Source organism: Eurypyga helias, unplaced genomic scaffold (assembly GCF_000690775.1).
Source record: "Eurypyga helias isolate BGI_N326 unplaced genomic scaffold, ASM69077v1 scaffold46504, whole genome shotgun sequence".
In the NCBI taxonomy this organism is placed as follows: domain Eukaryota; kingdom Metazoa; phylum Chordata; class Aves; order Eurypygiformes; family Eurypygidae; genus Eurypyga; species Eurypyga helias.
The window spans coordinates 2916-24537 of record NW_010245242.1 but is presented as its reverse complement, the minus strand read 5'-3'; the positions used below and the strand labels follow the sequence as shown (position 1 = coordinate 24537).

Below are 21622 nucleotides of genomic sequence, written 5' to 3'. Positions count from 1 at the left end.
ATATATTTTTTTTTTAATGGAAGAACTCTCGAAGATCCAGAGCTCCTCCTTCTGTGTGCATGGAGTTGGAGAAACACAATGTAGTAGGCCAGGAAACTGCCCACAAGTTAACCATCTCCCTTCCTACTGTGTTATGGTGTTAGAGGAGTGGTGTTGTGCTTGAAATCATTCTTCACCGGCTATGAATCACATTTTTTTCCACTCAAAACACACGGAAAACACTCTGAAACCATTAAACACAGCATACAAATGCTGATGATATTGTGTAACTACTTTGCAGCCACTAAATGAAAACAAAGAGCTCTTCTATCGGCCCACATGTCCTTCCGTAGCTGCAGCACTGGTGTACGACAAACACGTACACAGAAAAATCACAGCTGAAGAAAAACTATGTGTCCACCTTCACTGTGGAACACAAGGCCAAATAGTGAATATCACAACTGGTAAAAGGGGCATGAAGTTTGCCAAAAGGAACGTCCCTGAAGATCCCCACCAGGAAGATGACTAGGCTCCAAGCCAACATACCAACTAATGCGAAGAATATGCATGACTAAAAGAATGTTCTTTCTCTCATTTCTCTGTTATTTGTTTCTCCACCTTCTGCAGCTCACAGTATCTATGCCACCCTAAAGGCTGACAGCTTTAGGTGCAACAGTAGGCATGTACCTGGTATTTAGGGCACTGAAATAAAAGCATTCTCACCCCTCACCAAAATACGCTATCTCCTTTCGCTCCTGAGGGCACAGAGGAAGGACAGACCCTCACACAAAGGCTCTTCAGTGACTTTTTAAGGAAAAACCTTAAAAAATGGTTAAAAAACCCCAAACAAACTGCGGAAAATTTGTGAGCAGGAGAGACAAAGTTGGATATGAAAAGAAGGACTCAGAGGGCGAAAGGAGAAGAGAGAAGAATTTTTCTTCATGTGATCAGAGGGAAATGCTCCCTGGGGTGATTTCCCTCTCCTTTTAACCTCCTCCTAAGCCTCACATTCAGCCACATAAGTCTAAAGCATCTTCCGGCTCCTCGCCATCTGTGCGATGACCCCAGCACACATGAGACCACCTACACGAGGCTCACCAATGGAGAGTCAAAGAGCCCTCCTCTGAAACCCTCACTATCACACCACCGGAATTACCACAGATTTCAGCTTCTTGCACATGAAAATGACCTGGGGAACCCATTAAATTGATAGAGAGATTATTAATGTTTTAGGAATGTGACTTTCCCACTGTCTAGCCAGTTCGATTTACCAAAACTAGTACATGAGTTACACACATTGGAATTTTAGTAATAATTAATCCTTGACCTGTTCAAAGTGCTGTACAAACATTAACTAGCAAATCCTGAGGATAAACATGCACTGTACGTAACTAAAAACCCCACCATGAACCCCCACAACACAAAAATGAATATCCAACCACCCCACCTGGAAACCAGATCTGGCCTCTTCTGGGGAGGGGAGAAGCAGTGTGATAAATGCAGTACCTCGTGCCGGGCCGCTGAGAGTCACCAACCAAGTCACTAACTACCCAGATAGGAAGGTAAGAGTTCCTGACTCCCAGGCCTGTGCTGGTGCCTCTAGGGTACAATACTTTTTAGCTCCTGATGTCTCTCTCATTAAGTTTTGCCTGCGATAGCCTGCGCAGAATCAAGAACTCCAGGGCAAAACAAATGACAACAACAACAAGGAACCAAATCAACCAATAATACAAGAAACACTGTCAAAAGATTATTCGAAAAGTCCATTTATGAGCTTACAGACAATACCTTGGTGGCACGTATCTGCCTGTGAAGGTCAGTTAGTTGTTGGATTTTGTATTCTAGTTCTGAAATCTGGGCTTGAAGCCATGTCCAACGGCTGCCAATTCTAGCTCTGTCTGCAAGCCACTTCCATTCAGAAGTATAGCTGCTGTGAAGACAAAATGCTGGTTAGTCCAAAAATAAAGATAACCACATTTGCACAAGAACATTTTTGACAGCTGCTCTGCCTCATGTTGCAAGCATCTCAGTTGCTTTCAGAAGATATCTGATTATCCCCATCCAGTTTCACATCAGCTTATTTCTGTAACTACGGAACTTGCCCGAACCGGTACGATCAATATCCGCTGGCTGTTCCTAGGCTGAGCCAGCTTTTGGTTCTGTATTATAAAACCCAGTGCTGGAGAAACCACCCAACTATATCAGTTAATGCAGATTGCAGATTTGTAGTGAATTCCAGTAACTCCACCAGCAAGAACCCAAATTCTTACACCACACTTCCTCCCACAAGCTTGCTAACAATTGGAATCTAATAAAACACCATCCAGCAATGACCAGCTAGATATCAAGTCACTGCCCAAAAATACAACTCAGTAGTTGGGATTTCTTTTATTCAAGCTATTTTATAAACATAGCTGTGCCATTATAGCATAGTTAGGTCACTCTTACTGCTGTTTACAAATAGGTGTATTTCCTAACGCAAAACATATGCCTCCCAGTACTTGACGTTATTAGCTTAACTTTATTCCGCTAAATTCATCACTGGTACCAGCAAACTTTACTACATATGAAATAAATGGATGACATAACAGCACCACTCAACAGATAATCTTCATATCGAGTAAGTTTAAGCAACAGAGACAACACAGTACAATATTTTAGCATGCAACTTCCACTAGTATCCTACCATTAACTGAGTTTGTTTATTTAAGGAAAATAACTGGCTTTCTTCCCCACTGAAGTTGTCAAGTAGTTAGCCACAGTTAACTGAAAAGAACTGTAAAAACAAAATCAAACCTCTTTTGGAAAACAAATGCTTTTACTCAAGGTACTGGGATAACTAACTACTGGATCTAAATCCTGGACGACACCGTATGCAAGTTCTGCACAGGCAGAACACATGATGCCCTGTTCCCCAGGCAATGAAGTCTACTGAAGTACCACCGAAGACACAAGAAAAAGCAGATGCCAGTGAACTGGCATAGGAACATCACACAGGTACAATTTTTTCATGCAGAATTTTGTAGTAACTGCCTCAACAATGAAAGAAAAGTAATCCTGCAGAAGATGATAGACATTTCCTGGCATGAGTAGAGAATCAACAAATTTGAGAATCCTAATATTTTCAGGCAAAGATTATAAAACATAACTCAAAATCTCAGAACTTTGAGTCTTCTTTAGCTATCATAAATATTAAGAATAGACAGCCTTAGACAGTAGGTTACTTGTAAAATACAGAATTTCCCCCTTTTTTAACATAAAATATCTGCCCAGATAATTCACAACTAGCAGAAACTCCCTCCTACACTGACAAAATGAACATATGAAATTAAGACAGAGGAGGACTGAAAGGTCCTGTTTAAACCCAGATTCTATGTGCAAGCAAATAAAGTGGATCTTCACCAGGAAGCAACTCAAAAGACGCCTATAAATATTTGCCAGGATAAATCATTTACATTTGATATATTCTATTAGTGATTTTGTCCTAGGAAAAAAAGGCATATGAAGTCATCCACTTTTCTGCCAACCCCTTCTTACTTCTCTTTGTTTTCTCACTACCACCAGCACGTAGTAAATAGCCCTGGTTACTTGGGCTTTCACCAGGCTGTCTTGCCAAGAACTTCTGTGGGATTGACAGCTGTTGCATGTTCGTGCTTCTGGAAGTCATGCAATACAGTTTGTGGGGGAAGGGGGGGACCTGAATTAATAGTTGCCCCAAATCAGGGTTCAAGTAAATGTCTTCACACAAGTGTGGTGGCTGGAACAGTTAGGATTTGTCTCAGGACCCTGGGATGGCAGAAAGTTAGTTCTAAGAAAGAGCTGCTTAATAAGGGTGTAACAAATCCCTTGGTTAATCATTTTAACAAAAAAAATAGGAATAAAGAGGATAACCAAGAATTCCTTTCTCAAAAGGCGAAGGAACAAGCAACACCACCCCACAAACCAGGACATTACGACAAGAAAGCCCAAGTGAAGGAAAATAAATCACACTGGCAGAATTACCTCCCAAGTTAGATGCAACAGCGTGGGGAGAAAGGTGACCTAGCCTCAAACAGCCCGGGGAAGACGGGGGAGCAAATGAGAAATGTAACTCGTGCTCACACAGCTGGGAAACAGGGATTGGAGTGGAAAGGGCCGGAGCTGATCTTCTGTCACATACGCTGTATGCCAGTAAGGGAATCCATAAGCAATACCACACCACAGCAGCTAACAGAACAACAGCTAAATAGTGCAACCTTAAGACAAACAAATCACATTCTTTGTATGTTACTGTCTTACATTTAAAATAAAATCCTCTGGAAAGTTACATCACAAGTTATTTTTTCCAAAATGTGTTTGCAGGTTTTTTCTTAAGCAATATTAAATCTTGAATTAATTGCGTTCACTGTTAAATATATCGTGTGTATTTTTGCTTCATTCTAAAATACTATTCAAGTATTTCTTAAGGCTTTAAAGTGCACTATATAATTAAACTAACAGGATTTAATTACACTGTAATAATGATGTCCTTAGGCTCCTGTAAGGAAGCTCCTGTAAGGAAGAGCTGCCATCAAACTAAGCACAAACATTTCAAACTCATGCCAAAGGAAGCAATTTTAGCTCCTCGCTCCTGCCAGCCCAGGCTGCCCCATGCCCAGCACCTGCACAAGCAGCTACATGGTGACCTGGATTAGAGAGTTGCTGACGGATAATTTTAGCTTCAGAGGCAGGGTGAACGAAGCAAGTTTAAATGTAGAGCCCTTTCCCGGTTTTGATGCCTTGCAGGCAGACGGACTCACACTTCTGCACTGCCACGAGGGAAGGGGCAGGAGGCTCAGGGCAAGGCAGTGAGTGAGGGCTGACATTTTTGGGACAGGAGGAGGTGAGAGCACTGCTGAATTCTGTTCCCATCTCTGTCACTCCTATTCAGTGTATCTTGCAATATTTCCTTTCCATCTTTGCCTCTATCTCTCTTCAAACCATTTAGTAAACCTTGTAAGGCCTCAGAGGAAGATAAAATCACCATAAGCTGTCCTCACACTCCTGAAGTGAGCTGTTTGCATGCAAAGAGTATGGTCACTCGAGTGACAAATGATAACCTACTACTGCAATTAAAAAAAATATAATAAAAAAGACTGTAGATCTGCTCCTGGGATGTTAGAGAACAGCTGTTGTGAAGAAAGCTGCTTCAAGGTGGCACCGGTGAATTAATTAATGCTGCAAAAAAAAGCAACCAACCACAAAGGGTTACAAAAATAACCAGGCCTGTTACAGAAGGAGGAAGTCAGAGCAGGTGCTGAAGTAGAAGCTCCTGCTCTGGTTCTCTGTTGGGAATGAGACAAGAAAAAAAGACAAGTTTCTGTCTGTCCTGCTTCCTGTGAGCTCCTTTTGCAAAGCAGCTTTCCTTGGTTTCTCTGCTTTCCACTCTTAACATCATACATCCTCCATAGGATCTTCAAATGCCTTCTGCTGGTAACTCAATATAAACCATGCTACATTTGTAAGAGTTTCGCATGTTCAGTCCTGCAGTACAGTGAAATACTAAACTTAGGTATAACCTTACTGCTCCTGCGGTGACTAAATCTGTAGACGATCCCCTGCATTCATCCAGGACTGTTGGAATTGGAAGAGAACAGAGCAACACTGACTTTGTATGAACAACACATCTCATCTAGCTTTCCCTAGAAAAACACGCTGGAATTGCATTAGAGGCAAAATTTGTTTCCATGTGAGATACTGGTGTGCACTTCCCCTGTTTTGGTTGAACTGCGGGAGGTCAATCCCACACAACTTGCGAGAGAAGAGAAAGAAAGAAATCCAGGAGAAGAACCAAGGCACAAGGAGCACAGCTACAAATGTAGACAGTCGCAGTAGGATCAAAAGCGTCACTAGGAAGCAGACGGCCCGGCCGTGCTGTGTCACCCCAAGGTACGGGAAAGGCTTGAGCTGGGGATTGCCGGCGGCAGAGGCAGCGTCAGCGTTTCAGCAGCGCGACTTGCTTTTGCCGAGACTGAAGAGGCAAGTGAAGAGCACTAAATAATACACTGCTATTACAGTCAGTGCTATTGCTTGAACTGAAAGAAGCATTTAGCCATCATCTATGGACTGAATATATGGATGAACCCCTCAGCTCTCTCACCTTCCCTGAAAGAGAAAAGAGAATTGAGAACAAACCCTGCTTTTACGCAAACAAACCCACACTGGAGAGTGCAACAGGACTATGAGGAGTATTTCCGGTGTCTTCATTATGTTGTAGGTGAGATTTATGTTTTTCCAATACCTCAGATCAGTCTGTCCCAAAACCCAAAGCCGGGCCACCTAACTGAGCGCAAAGGGGAACCACTAACCAAGATAAAATTGCTGTGCGAGACACAAACTGTCCTTTGGGTTTTGTGGGGTTGTTTTTTTCCTGTTTACAAGAGAGGAGAAGGGGTGGAATTCAAACCTTTTAGGCATATTGTATTTTTCTAAGTAAACAAAACAAGAAACCTGAAAAAGAGTTCATAAACAATGAAGGCGAAACAGAGTGTTTGAAATGCACAAAAGACACAGAAGCTGGGATCAACAGTAAGTGTTCAGGAAGGTCGATTCCAAAAGGTACGGTGGGCACAGGAAGCGTGTTTTAGAGCACTCAAGGCAAGATTCTCCACAAGTATCTTATATCTCGAAAATTAAAAGGAAACTGAGGCCTTCCAGCCTCGTAACTCCCAGTGAGAACGCGGAACGTGCCCCTGCCATGACACGTCTGCAGGGACAATGACAGGATGCTTCCTACTGGACAGGAAAGGAGGATGCTTGCAACACACACATTCGCATTCCAAAACACAAGTTTGCCAATCCAAAACACGGTCTCCTTCCAAAAGGTTTGTTTCAAAGAACACCAACGTTTTCAAGATGCAACATTCTTAAACACAAACAAGCCAGAGTGCAAGGCACCCACAGTGGGGGTGGGAAAAACTGCTCCAATTCCAAAACTCTGCATTAAACCTAAGTACAGCAGCTGTTGCCGACATCCCCTCACACTCAACATTTCCTCTCAGTTTCCTAACACGGTGGATTTTGCTCTTTCCACCAGGCCATGTCCCCTTTCAGTTTAATCCACATTGTTCCGGCGTCCAGTTTTCAGAAGCTTTAGGACTAAAGTGACCCCGTGATCCTGACCTCTACCATCCCTGCTGATTCATCTCCTCCTCTCGCTGGGAACTCCCGGGCTGTCAGAGGCCTATTGCCAATCGTGTGACAGTGAAGTATCTGGGAACAAGAAGCAGCTCATAAACTACAGACTGATTACGCTCAGGACAAAGAGCTAGCACCTTCCTTGGGGGGAGTCATTGAAACCAACATCAGGAGGCTATCATTTTGCTGAAGGACCCAACTCCAGAAACTGAAAAGTAAAAAAATCAGCTTTTTAAATCCCATCCAGGCATCATATGACAGCATACTGGGGAAAAAACTCATACAACCTTGGGAAGCTCTCTCAGTTGGACTAAAGTGCAAAATAGTTCATATTCAGCACGTGGCACAAGTGCTCAGCAGCACACTAGTATGGTGGGGGGCCCCCAAGAGCGGAGCTGCAAGCCCCTCAACTTCCTGAGCTGTCCCTCATTTTACACCAGCATTACGAGCAGTTTTCCCGTGACTTCAGGTGGCAATGCTCAAAAAGCAGCTGGCCTGAATACAAGCATTTTCTTGCAAGCCACTAAGGTGAGCCCATGGCTTCTGATACCTTCTGTCAACACCTCGGTGAAATTTAACATGCCCGTTTTCCTTCTTTATTCAGACACTGACAATAAATAAGGGATTATCTATGAAAACTAGGGGATAGGTTCACATAAAACATGTAAATTCAGTGAATTCAGATATGTAGTGCATGTATTTTAGATAATCTTATCTAGATTTTACTCATGAGATAAAAATGTCCACTCCCAGCAAAAAGTTCCAATACTTGCAATGGCTGAACAAACACGTCCAACTATGAAATGACCCGTAAATGCCTTCTCAAGGACTAATCCTTCCAGCACACCTCCTTACTGTTTGTTTTCAGAATGAACTAACTTCAGCTGCTGTTGAAGTATTAATTCCCCTGGACCAGTTAACTGTTAAACCCATAATAACCACAGAATTAAAAAACCAGCGAGTGGTGTTTTATGAGCTCAATCTCTTCCACGCATTCCAGAGCACAAACAAGATTAAAACAAACTGCAACATGGATCCTCCTCCGGTATCGTATCCGATCAAGACAATGAAACACTATTTACTCTGACAGTTCACTATCAGCCTTTGCTGAGATGCTCCAGGAGCTCTCGCCGCAGACTGACTGCAAGGAGCAATGTGCCGCCGCTCTGTGACAACAAAGCTGTGCCCCGGCCAACAAGCAAACAAAATCCATCTATTAAGGGAAGTTCTCTGATACTCAAAATTATACAGCAATCTCTGTGAAGATCTGCAATTGGGTCATTCTTCCAGGGCCTCTGGGGTTCCTATCTTCTTTGGTGTTTAACAAATTTTTACCTGGCAGATTTCCTCCTCTGAAACACTACACGGCTTGAGAACAGATGGGCTACAGTTCTCTCTATCACCTACAGACATCACAACAGTTTCTGGCACTCATGCCTGGTCCCACCATCTCTGACATACTGTTATCACTGAATACTTTCAGACTTGCATCCAATAACATACGAGGATGCTAACACATAATACACACCTTATCTTCCCAACCCAAAAAGCTGAACATCTCTGCTAAGCCATCAGGCCTGAGGAATTTCTGCAGTAACACCTGAATTATCAAGCATAGCTGTGGTTTTCCCTCAGAGAAAATTCATGGTACAGAGCTAGGGGAGGGGAATTAAGTAGTGATGAAGCAAGACTTTTACATCTACAAATACATTTAGAAGCAACAGTGGGAAGGGGAGAAGAGGAAAATCAATATTCAGGAAAAAAAGGCTGTAGAAGAAAATGGAAAATTTAAAAAGGGAAAGTCTCTGCACTTGGATACCCTAGCAAAGGAGAAATTTCATCAGAATTTCACACCGGGGCTCTATATGCTCCCTCATCTGAGAAATCACATCTTCCAAACTAATGAGATGCCACAGCCAGGGCCTGCTACAGGGTTCCTGCAAAGAATCACATGACTGCCACAGGATGAATATGAGAAACTGTGCTGTTACACTTTGCACTGAAATGTTAACTCAATTTAGGGCTCAACAGAAGAAATTAAAACTTCAGCTTCTTCAAGCAGTGCTGTCTGTTGCAGTGCTGAACGTTTCCAATGGCTGCCTTCACAATCTGGCAGGCGCTTTTCATCCACAGTTCTGTTTACATAATTCTTTAGAGCTGATAAAAGGCCAAATTGGTTGGTGGAGGTAGGGTCAGTTAGAATATTAACTGCCCAAGAAGTAAAAACCTGCGAAAAGTAAACAACCAGCATCATTTCCTCTTTTAAGAAAATTAAAAAAACAATTTGCACTGCAAAATGCAAATCTGCTGATGCCTTTTGTTAAAACGATTTTTAAATGGATTTTGAAGATTCCACTAGTTCCCCCAGCTTCTTCCACTAAACCTCAGCGTGTAGATCAGACCAACGTGGAGCAGAGAAGCAGGTAGTGCTAACACACAAGAAAAGAAACTTCAGGAACACCAGGGCTGCATAGAAACAAGCTTCTTTTCTTGCCTTTGAAATGGCACATCAATAGACTGACAACAAAACACCAGGAACACAGGCCTGGAAATTCTCTCTAAGTATTACACAACCACCCTTCAAAAAGAAATTGAGAAAGTAGTGCTACGTCCAGATTCACAAACCCACAGAGTGGGGTTGGAAGGGACCCCTAGAGATCATCTGGCCGAACCCCCCTGCCAGCGCAGGATCCCCTAAAGCAAATCACACAGGAACAAGTCCAGGCGGCTTTGGAAAGTCTCCAGGGAAGGAGACTCCCCCACCTCTCCGGGCAGCCTGTTCCATGCTCTGTCACCCTCACAGGGAAGAAGGATTTCCTCATAAAATAAAATACAGCTTACAACATATTCCTTTAAAGATATGTGCAAATGGAATGTTATTACAGCACACAAGCAGTACATCAATGCGGTCCAGCCACTCAATTCGGTCCCAAAAATTTGTACCTGCATTCCTACAAGAAATAGCTGGCTATGGCATACATGTAACATCCATCTCCAGCTTATAACTGATTTCATTCCAGTTGTACCTAGATTCAGACTTCAATGTAAAAATGGATACAAAGCATAGTGGGTTTTTGAGACTTTTTGGATAGAGAGCGAACAATTGTTCCAGAACCTGTATGCCAGATGCCCTGGAAATCATCAGGAGGTTTTTGGTAGCCGAAGAGCTGCAGGCCTGCAAAACAGGCATTTAAAACTGTCCGGACAAGGACTGAGAGGAGCCTGGGAAAGGGGCTGTGGCTGGTGGGGCAGCCCATGGAAGAGCAATCAGGTGAAGAGTGAGGTGCAGTACCAGCAAAGGTACCACCACACACTGCCTTCCAGCCGCCCCTCGCCTCGCTCAGAGAAGGTGCCTTGCTGTAAGGGGGCATGGGCAGTGCCACCCCGTGTGGGAGGCTGCTTCGGGGAACAGGCTGACGGGGGTACTGGAAGGACCCCAGAGCGCTCCTCTGTGTGGGAAGGCAGTTGGGCAGAGCTGGGATGGGGCCTGCTTCATGCCCTGCGGCCTGGGCCTACCCCACAGGCCCCAAAGGCAGCTGCAGAGGGGCTGTGTCACGTGTGAACCCCCCAGTTGGGGTGAGCCCTCAGCAAGGACCTGCCCTGGGGACACGGGACACCCTTGTTTATTAGCAACACGGTGTGAGTACCAGAGGAGTAACCACACAGCACTTGGCTGCCTGCTTGGCAGGGCAGGGCAGGGCTTTGTTAGGCGGTTCAACCCTACAGTCCCGCCTGCAGTGACGAGGGACGGAGAGTGCGATGTATGTGGGTTTGAACAGTTGATTTGGGTGTTTTGTAGGAGCTCTGGGGGGAATTTCAGTGAGTTTTATTGCTGCCCAGTCTACTGCCATGGGCTGAGGGGAAGGGGAGCTTATAATGCACATATATTCAAACAAGGACGTTCAGGTTTTGGGGTTTTTTCAATACCAGAATTGGTAATTAAAAGTTGGCTAATTCAAAATTCATTTGATTTAAACTCCCCAACAGAAAACTTCTTCTCACCCACAACAGCTAGGTAAAAATATTTGGATGAAAATAAAATCATTTTCAGCTATTTCAGTTGCAATAAAAAGGAGCACAGGTCAATATGTTTAAATCTGATATCTAAAGTTACATTCCTAACCCATATTTAGCAGTATGAATGAAATCCTGTTACAGGAGAGCATTCCTATTTTGGGAAGACTTTATGCACACTTTTTATTTCATGTGAAAAGGAAAGCATTTAAATGATTTCCTGTATCGGGGGCCCACAGACGCTGGTTTGCAAAGGCAGTGGATGTATCCCTTTGAAGTAGATTCTCATGAAATCAATGTTATCTATAAAATGAAATAATGCCGCCCGCACTTGGCAAGGCGTTATAAAGACAGTTTGTTGTCATTTGTAAACAGATCTTGTAATTAAAACACACATTTCACAGCTTAGCGAAAGAAAACCAGCTAGCCGTAAAGCACTGATTAACCAGCAGGCACCAAGCACCAAACTCTTCTCGCCCACCATTTAATTAAGCATGAGAGGTTATCATGTATACACATGTGCCTGATTATTAGATTTTCTATTCCACTATACTGTGTTGACTGTGTCAGCCAGGGGAGTAATGCCAAGTTTTTATTTAATATGCATTCAACACCGCTGTAACTCAAAAGCTTTGACATTCCCAGCTCTGAGATTCCCATGCAGGTTACAACTTGTCAATCCTTCTGCCTTTCATTAAAACCTTTCAGTTTGCTTTCAGCAGCTGCAAAAATATTAATGTAATTACAGGTTAGTAACCAGGATCCTCGTTCACAAGAACATTACTCCGGTATTGTGAGAAGGATGCCTTGCTCAAAAGCAAGTTATTATTGCTGTACAGGAGATCTCTAAAGAAAACCAGTAAATGCATGTGGGACCCTGAAGAAGTTGTAAAACCACCTTATGGAAATCCAACCAAGTGAGGCTGAATATATTCTGAAATAATAAATGTATCCCTAGAGTGAAAACAGAAGGTAATATAAAGCTATCTTTTCTTTCATTCCCTGGTAACAATTCTCCTCCCACATCCTAGTCACAGGAGCCAAGAACTTAGAGAATGGAATTCATGAAAAAGCAACATATAAAACATTTAATCACCAGCGTATTATTAGCACCTATGATCATATACTTATTCAAAAGCCCTCACATTAATCTTCTATGCAAATAAGACATTTCCCACACTTGTAAACTAAAAAGTTCTTAAAACTCGTGAACAACTGGGGTTTTGTGCTTAAGAAAAATGGAGAGCAGTATTTAGTCCTGGCAGAGCCTCTTCCTCCCCTTCCCAAAACCAGAATTCAGTTCTCATATCAGGTGTGAAGCTAAACTACAGCTCAGAACGGAAAATTAGGACCTGACCTCGCAAAACCAAACGGCTTCCCCTTGTAACGTGGCTCAAAGGCGTGCAATAAACCCCAGCCCTTAGCGCGGCCTGCAGAGCTGCAGTGATGTTGCACAATTAGCCATGAGAAAAAATGCTAGGAAAAATGGAAAATAATCCAGAACAAACAGATTAGATCTGGAGATACTAGTCATAATATTTTCTTCCTTCCTGTATCCTCTCTGCCTTACTGCTCCCTCCCCCCAAATATTTGTACTAAAAGCAGATTTCCCCTTCTCTCTTTTCCAAGTAGCAATCTAAGGGGGGGGAGGAAGAAAAAAAAAAAGAAAGAGAAAGATTTACTATATCTGCACATTCATTATAAAAGTTTCCAGGCACAATAAACCCTGTGGGCATGGAAAAAATATTACAGTGCTTCTTCGTCAGGCTTGAGGTTGCTGGAGGATAATCAGTAAAACATGTCCTTCAAAAATCAGAGGAAAAGCATGAAAATATTTCAAAAGGAAAAAATCCCACCAAATGATGCAAAAGAACTGTATTCAGATGGGGAATGGAGGACTGGGGAAACAGGGACTTTTCCTGAGTAGACAGGGCTACTTGTTTTGCAGAAAAATCTACGGCAAGGAGCTTTTCTCCCTAATCAATTAGGTACATGCATTACTACTTGATGGAGCGAGCAGCTGTGCCTTCGGCGAACCCCAGCGATGCAGCTTTTGAGTCTGGAAGATCACACACATGGCGCGTGCATAAGAAAAACCTCTGTACGCTGCAACTTTAAAGGTTTCCCAAAGAACGACCTCAGCATCAGCCGTCTTTACGGTACACCTTAAACAACCAGAACTTCTAACCACACCACGAACGCGCACAAAACACGCAACCGAGGATGTGGAGCTGGCCTGGTAAGATCCAATACATAGCTCCCAGAGCAGAGCTGTGCTGTTGAAAAAACCCTGAGCTCACCTCCTCTCCCAGCTCGCCCTGTTTGAAATCTGTGGTCATTTCTACCTTCCACCTTCACGAACCACAAAGAGGATCAGCAAGTTCCAAGTAAACTCCGCCGGTGAACTGTTCTCTGTGCTGCATCTCAAGTGGTTGATGTTAGTTGTGAATTCCTGAAGGAATTACGTCTGCTCAGCTTTGTCATACCACCCCTTGGGTCCCTCATCCACTTTGGCTGCTAATGCCTAAAGGGAGCTAGCGAACAGCACCTAACATCTGCCTCTGAGAAACCAGGGAGAAGTATTACCATATTCCCTGAGCACTGTCTTGGGAATTTCCTACACCCAAGGCTGGAATGGTACCAGAATATACTACAAATTACCGATGGAAATTTGGTGCTTTGCCTAAGAAACCTTCCATGAAAACTGGGAGGTAAAAGACATTCATAAGCTGACACCAGTAGCAAAATGACAGAATTCCTGAAAAGGGCCAACTGTTCTTTCACATTTCTTCTCAGCAAATACTCAAAGCACCAAATGTGCTTTGATTAAGCTCTTGAAATGGGATGAGGCTTAGCAATTACTTAGGAACTAGGGAAGTTCAGTAAGTACTGTGAATTGTCAACTAGAAGAGCTGCCTTCAGCTGCAGACCAAGGACCATTCTTGCCTTGAGGACAGCACCTATGAAACACACAAGGGATGAACAATGGTCTAAATATCTTCTAATGGCTATTTGCAACTCAACAACAAGAGTATTGAAATAGATGGATAGAGACAATCTGACTTGAGACACAAAGCATTGAGATACAGCTCAGAAGAGCTTATGTCAACACTCATTGGGCACAACTCTTTTCAGGATAATAATAACAAACCAGTTCAAAATGCTAAAAATAGCTCCAGGTTTTTTCTACCGTGAAGAATTGGAGCCAGAATCAACTTCTCCCTCCTCATGGGAAACACACTGTTCTCAGATAAACACGGAAACTGCAGGTTCCTCTCTCCTCACACACTGGATTGACACCTCCTCCTCCCCCAAAAAAGGGAAAAAAGCACCACAGACATGGCAATGACCAGCCACTAGCATGATTATGCCCTCAAGTTAAATGCAATTCATATACAGTGGTATAGGCAAAACCAATGTATTTTTCCCTTACAGCACCTTCCAGTGAAGGTGCTTCCTTCTGAAGGAGCTACCAGAAAGCTGGGGGGGACTTTTTACAAGGGCCTGTAGTGACAGGAGAAGGGGTAATGGGTTTAAATTGAAAGTGGAGAGGTTTAGATTGGATATCAGGTAGAAGTTCTTCCTGGAGAGGGTGGGGAGGCACTGGGACAGGTTGCCCAGAGGAGCTGTGGATGCCCCATCCCTGGCAGGGTTCAAGGCCAGGCTGGATGAGGCTTGGAGCAACCTGGTCTAGTGGAAGGTGGCCCTGCCCATGGCAGGGGGGTTAGAACTGGATGGGCTTTAAGGTCCCTTGCAACCCAAACCATTCCATGAGTCTCTGATTCCCATTCATCAGTGTATTAATAGAACCTTGTAACATCTACAGTTAAATATTATGAAGAATGTCACTGAGGAAAAGACTTCGCAGGTCAGTGGAAGTATTAACTATGAAAAATAAGTTACAGGTGAGGAAACAAGTATTCTCTCACTCACATGATCATTTCTGGAAAGCACTAAAAGTCAATTCCCGAGGAGAGAAAGGCATTTCTACTAAGTTGATTTCCCTTCTTTGAAAGAAAAATGTATGGTAACTTTGTTTCTTTCATCCAGGTGAAAGACAACCTAAAGCCCTTAAAATGGTAAAGCTCCAGGGACAGCAACTCTCAGCAGCTGCACCGGTGATTTACCTTGGCCATCTGGAAGAGAACGCACTGCCTTTTAGTCACAAACCATAGGTGAGTTGGAGAAATTAAGAAAACCATCCCAAGCTGAAGATAATTATAAATTCAACTAAGAGACAGCCTGCCCTCACTGCAGTGTTAATTCACGCGTTGCCTCTGCACACAGGCAAGCCTCCTGCTTCAATTAGGCACTACTTTAACCCTAAGCTCGCTGCCCTGGCAGCACAGTTCCAACACCAGCGATTCTCATGCTGCCAGCGCGAGAATCCTCAGCTAATGCCCCTCATCACCCCTGCTGCCTGACTGCTGTTCAGCGCCAAGAGCATAAAGAAAGGCGGAAAAAACCAGCCCACAAATAAAGGGTCGCACTGAGTCGGACTTCAGGTGATCTACCCTGTCTCCTGCCCCTCAGCAGCGCCCAAGGTCAGAGTCTTACGAGGGAGAAGGCACGGAGGGAGCAGCGCTACGCCAGAATACTCCCTCAGCTGCCAGCAACAGCGGCTTGGGGATTTCCTGAGCAAAGGTGGTGTCTTTGTACTTAATAATCCTCTGTGGATCTCTTCCTCGGTCAAACAAAACAACCTGAGCAAGCCTTAAGTGGAAAGATTACTCAAGGAATTCAAAAGCCACGAGAAGAATAAGGTAAAGGACTGGCAGGCAGGGTGAGAAACTCGGCTGGCCCTGGCAAGAGGAAAAAAGAAAACCCCTGCGCAGAACTTCGGTCCGAGTTTTACATTACCCACTTCTTCATGAGAATCAAGGGTTTCTCATCAGTTTTCCTTTTCATTACATGTAATCACAAGATCAGGATCCTGAAAGCAGAGCAATTACTCAGAAGTTCAAACGTATCAGTTAGGAGAAGAATGTGGATTCTTCCCCACTGGCAAGAGCCAAAAATGCTGTTTTTCCATTAAAATATTTCACAAAGCGACAATTCTTTTGCAAACTCAAATATTTACCATTCTGACAATATGTAGAAGACAATGAAAACTAGTTTTCACTTTGCACTTTCTCTCCTCGCTGTTTTCCAGGCCTCCAGAGTTTAACAACACGCAGCAGCAATTTGACACAACCACGCTATACTGAAGCTAGAACACGTAACAGGGCACAGCTCTTTGCCAATGTAAGACGAATCTTCCTTGATTTCTTCTGAACAAGCCGTCCAAGACACTGACCAAGAAAGGTATGTTTACAAATACTTATTTTTCCTCAAATACCAGTGTCACTGGTAACGCTTTCTAGACTCTCCCTAACAGCAGAGCGTAAGAAGAGATCAGGAAACACAATAGAAATGTAGGTGTCATGAAGCTCCTACCAAGCTGCTGTGCTTGTGTGAAGCTCTGTTGCATGTGTCATTGTCCTGACTAGCACAGCCTAAAGACATACTCCATTCTCTCCAGCTGCAGGAAAGGGAAAGCAGCCGTCCTTTCACCATTTCCTAAAATTTCTTGCCCAAAGTAAACTAACATTTTACAAACTGTAATTCACAGAACCAAAGTTTTTCGATATGCAACCCCCAAATACTGGATGGCTTGACACCTGCAGATCATAAATTTCACCTTTATCACATGGTAGTGGATTTCAATATCCTAACAGTGACTAATTCTTAATAACTCCAGGAAAAAATTACAGTTATTTTCACATCAGCCAAAAAAATCATTTACAGTAGTGGTATCACTATCTGATGTACAGCACCATCTGAGTATTGAATAATCAGCAGTACTAATGCAATGCAAACTGATAGAGCGCAGTAGAAAATCGAGCTCTCTACGGTCTAGTGAAGTACCTGTGCCTTATATGCTGTAAGTAGTAGTAGTTCTTACCTTCTGTCTGGCCCCTGCCCGGCCTAACTCACAGAGGCAGTCCTGCTGATTTCAGTAGGACTATCTACAGAGTGAGGTTACTCACAGGAGAAGGAATCTGCAGGTCCAGACCCTTCCATCTTAATTTCTAAGCATGAAGCACATGAATCTAGCAGGAATTTAACACTTACGCTTCCACAGTTGTTCTTACAGTCTGTTCCTCACCATCTTCATCTGAGCTGCTACACGTTGCATCCGAGTCCAGATCCTTCTCCACGCGAGACAGCAGCCCTCCAGTGGAAAGTGCAAAGCCCCGGATTTCACCTGGTGCAACGCCAACTCCGTTCTGTACGTCCGTACCCGAACTACTCTCCAAAGTAGTTCCGTTGTTTTCTGGCCAACCCTCATTGCACCTGAGGGAGCTACTGCTCAAAAATCTGGTTGGCTCATGGAAAACCTTCATTCCTTGTAGCTGATGGTTCACGAAGCATTTCAGCTGCTGATCACAGTGTTTGATAACATGCTTTGCCAGGAGCATTTGTAAACGTTTCCGAGTTCTTTTGGCGCGACTGATTTCCATTTGTTGCTTAGTGACACACTGGAGTAAGCGAGCACACACCTCCTCCGGGGTGCAGTGCAAAATCCCTTCTGAAGGCCTGTGAAGAATTTGGTGTAATAAATCCCCTTTTTTTGTTTCAGCGCAGACTTCCAACGCCCTACCCAAAAAAACATTCTTCTTGTACCATTTCCCATTTAAAAGCTGCATTTCTTCTGCACTACTGGATTCAGTTACATTTGAATCCAAAAGTCTCTGCGTTTCTGCCAAGTTTGGAGATGTGGTCTCTGAAAACGTTTCCCTTTTGACCTGTTCCTCAGGTTCTGAATGACTAATCCGACCAAACGATGTGTCAGCACCATTATGTAATGAATTTCTCATCCTGGAGCCGTCGGGCTTTCCCTCTTTCGTTTGCTTACCGGTTCTGTTGCTAAACGCAGAATTTGTACTCATTAACAAGACAGACTGATAGCGCTTGGAGGATGGTGGAGAACCAAAACGCTGCACGCTGAAGATATCATTCCTGAGGTTGGGCTCAGCAGTGGGGAACCCCAGGACTGAGCAAGTAATCTGTGTGATGGAGTCCTCTTTTATCTTCTCTTCCACTGCTCTGGAATTTTCCATGCACAAAGCTGTATCAGACTCCATAGCTCTAGAGGACAAAGAAGGTGACAAGTGGATACCATGACCTTTTGTTGCTGCCTCTCTGAGGGCTGGTGTCATTATAGCTACGGTAGGTAGTTTACAGCAAACCTGAAAATAACATGGGCCATGTAAATTTTCTCATTTTCATGACACGGTACAAATACAACAACTCTGTCAGATACTTCATTCTTTCAACATTATTCAAATATTCCATAAAAAAGGACATTATCTAAAGAACACGGGTAGACTATGCTCCCTCCCACGTTAAACAACAACACACTTTCTAGTTTTTACTTCATTCAGAGGTCGTTCCATGCACAATTAAAGCCTTCACCTCTCAGGGGAGTCAGTGTTCATACCTCAATGCATTTCTGATCCTATCAGTCTGAGAAACAAGACTCACAAAGTTCCAGACTGTCATGTAACCTTGCCCAAACAGGAAAACATCACCATAAGCCACGTGAGTGGAAGGATGCATTTTAAAATATGTGTGTGTGTATGCACACACAGAGAGATGCTCATCTACACATTCCCAGCCCAGAACTCTGGCTGGATTTTATTTTAATCTGCTCTGGAGATGTTACTCTGAGTTGTATTTGGTTTGTGTATAAGTTGTTTGGGTTTTTTTAAATATACTTAAATGAGTCAACATCAACAGTATCACAGAAATGGCACCTATGCAGCTACCTATTACAAGTTCAGCAAAGCAGAACAGCTACCCATGGCTAAACACTCCCAAATAGAGGCACTACTGGGAGAAACACATTTAATGTAAACCAGTATAAAGCAAGCATTTGATTAATTAATTATATTTGCTCACAAATACATTTTTGAAACCAACTGTCAAGGCTAATGGTTTAAAAAAGAGAACTGTACATTTTAAATACTTCCTAAGACCACTTTCCTGTGCCTTTGTATCCAGTTCTTTATTCATCAGGCACTGTCTGCATAATAGAAACACAGTATTTTTTGATAACCATCTGAGTAAAGACAAACAGTTTTCCTTTACAAACCCTTTTGCCTGCGGTTTGCTGTAACTTAGACAGAGGAGTCCTAAACTTTGGGATCAAAAGAGCAGTGTCAACCTTCACCGCTTCTTGCTAGCAGCTGTGCTACCATGTCATACTGTATGTAATCCAGAGCCTACAGAGCAGGAATCAGTGCCTTACACTATACTTTCAGCTTTGTTTAGGAGATGGTTAAATAAAGATTTAATTGAACATGGCTTGCAGAAGCCTGAAAGATAAGCTACTCTGTCAGCTCTTCGTTAAGAAGGTAGAGACAAAACAAGCGAGCAGTAACAGAGGTGAGCGTAGCGCAGTGAAGTCTCTGTTTAACTGGTACACTAGTTGAGCAGCATTTCCATTGCCCTCCTTTCAAAGTCTTCAGTTTCTTTGATCTCCACAGCAACTGCCTAGCTCAGCAATTTTCAATGCACAGATCCCACAAGGGGTCAATGATTCTGAGACTGCCATGTATGCCTCTTAAGAAAAGCAAACTCCCTGTCTGAAGCCTCAGCTTGTTTATAACTACAGGTTTTACGCTGAAGGTGCAAACATTAAAGGGAGATGGGGAAACCCAAGGAGCTGAGAAGTAGCAGCCTGGATACTTTCTCCTTAATCCTCAAAACATGAAAACCAAAGAGACACATGCTCCAGTGCTGCCTTAATACTGTCCATATGCTTTACTCACCTTTCTCCACATGTCCTTCAACCATGAGGTTTTCATCTCTGTACACCACCTACCCAGCATCACAGGGACCAGGTTTGGTGGTCCTAGTGCTCATCCTAAACGATACTACTAGAAGCCCTAGGATTTCAGCCTTTATCAATGAGCCTATAACTTCAGACCATGGAGCACAAAGTACTGCCTAGTGGACAGCCATCCAGGAAGAGCCCCATTCCTAGGATCAGATGGGGAAATGCACTGATGAGAGCTGGAGCCACAAATCGCAAAGGCTCTGGCAAGTCTCTCAGCACCTGGCTGACTCGTGACTTTCCGTCCTTCCACTCTTGTAAGAGCTGGCAGGCACAAGAATGTTTACATCCAAGGGAGTATGAGTTCAGACACCTGTGCCTCCCCCCCTCCCAGCATATGGCAAATAACTACAGTAAGTCAAAGTGATTGAGCATGGCTAAAACATAAGGGGGAGAGAACAGAAGCCCACACTTCCTCTGTGGGGTTCCTACGGACTCACGGGAGTCCCTAGGTCAGACGTTTCCCTGGGAACTGCAAGAGGCTCTCAGAAGAACGCTGTCATCGTGGTATCTACATACATTGAGCAAGGAGTTTACAACTGTTCCAACTTCACCATCTACCTTCCTTAGCCCGACTGGTTTAACAGTCACAGAGTGCAACTCCTGGAAGCCAGGGAACGTCCGCACAGATGGGGGCTGTTCAAAAAACTGGCAGCACTACATTTTCATTGATAACTCGATCATATTCCCTCAAATACTACACACCCTTCTGATATCGTTTCAAATTTCCTAAATTGCAATGAATACCATTAGCACATTATTTAAATTTTTGAGTTTGAGGGACATTTTTTCCCGTCTCTTAGGTAAAAGAAAGGAAGAATTCAAAGTACCCTCAAATTGAAGGACAAACATTAAACTGAAGAGCACCAACAAACCACTAACTAATCAGGAGTTCCTGACAGAAGATGCTTAAATTACAGTATAACTAAAAACCCAAATAAAACGCTTTTCAAGAGAAATCACTCAATTAACCCCTTCCTTACCCAGCAACTTGCAAACTTCACATGATGTTTCTGCCCTGAAGACAGTCGTGTGAGACACTTCAGGTATTCCTCTCACTTCAGAGACATCAAAAAGACTTTATAAAAGCTGGCACTCTCCCAGTCTCCAGTTCTTGGCATTTCTCCAAGAAGTTCACACACAGAGGAAAAGAGTAATTGGTGTATGAGCAAAACAAAGTATCAGCTGCAAAAAAATTAAAAACAAATTTCAGTACAAGTACTTGGCTCGACACGAAGTGTACAATTTTCATTCTGACACGTTTTATTTCATTTGGGCAGAAAGCAGCACAAATAATTTCACTCCACCTTTATTGGAAGTGAGTTTCCAGAGCCAAACCTATTACCTTCTGGGGGGACACAGGGGAAAAGCGCAGCGGGAGGGAAGACAAGTACTGTAACACGGTAACTCTTCAGGAAGAATTCGTACTTTTATCCTGGGAAAAGCTTTTTGGTCATAGGTAGAGCTTTTCAAGGATTTTTTCCATTGTGTACTTCTTGAGGTTTCAAAACCAGAAGAGCTGAAACGCTACTAAACTGGCAAACAGTTTGCGTTTCATCTGCTGAATACGCGCTCCACTTGAAAGACTGAAAA

The 21622-nt window shown here is 43.4% G+C and overlaps 1 protein-coding gene across 1 annotated transcript in view; it reads right to left on the bottom strand.

Annotated features, from left to right (window-relative positions):
- The window catches only part of LOC104508390 (KAT8 regulatory NSL complex subunit 1-like protein), a 23499-nt gene extending 5123 nt beyond the window's left edge, over nucleotides 1-18376 (bottom strand). The window contains exons 1-2 of the mRNA XM_010149994.1: nucleotides 17263-18376; nucleotides 1768-1909 (exon numbers count right to left, since the gene is read on the bottom strand). Of these exons, the coding sequence (XP_010148296.1) occupies nucleotides 1768-1909; nucleotides 17263-18350 (1230 nt within the window). The 5' untranslated portion in view covers nucleotides 18351-18376. The remainder of the gene's footprint in view (nucleotides 1-1767; nucleotides 1910-17262) is intronic.
- Between the last annotated feature and the right edge of the window lie 3246 nt (nucleotides 18377-21622).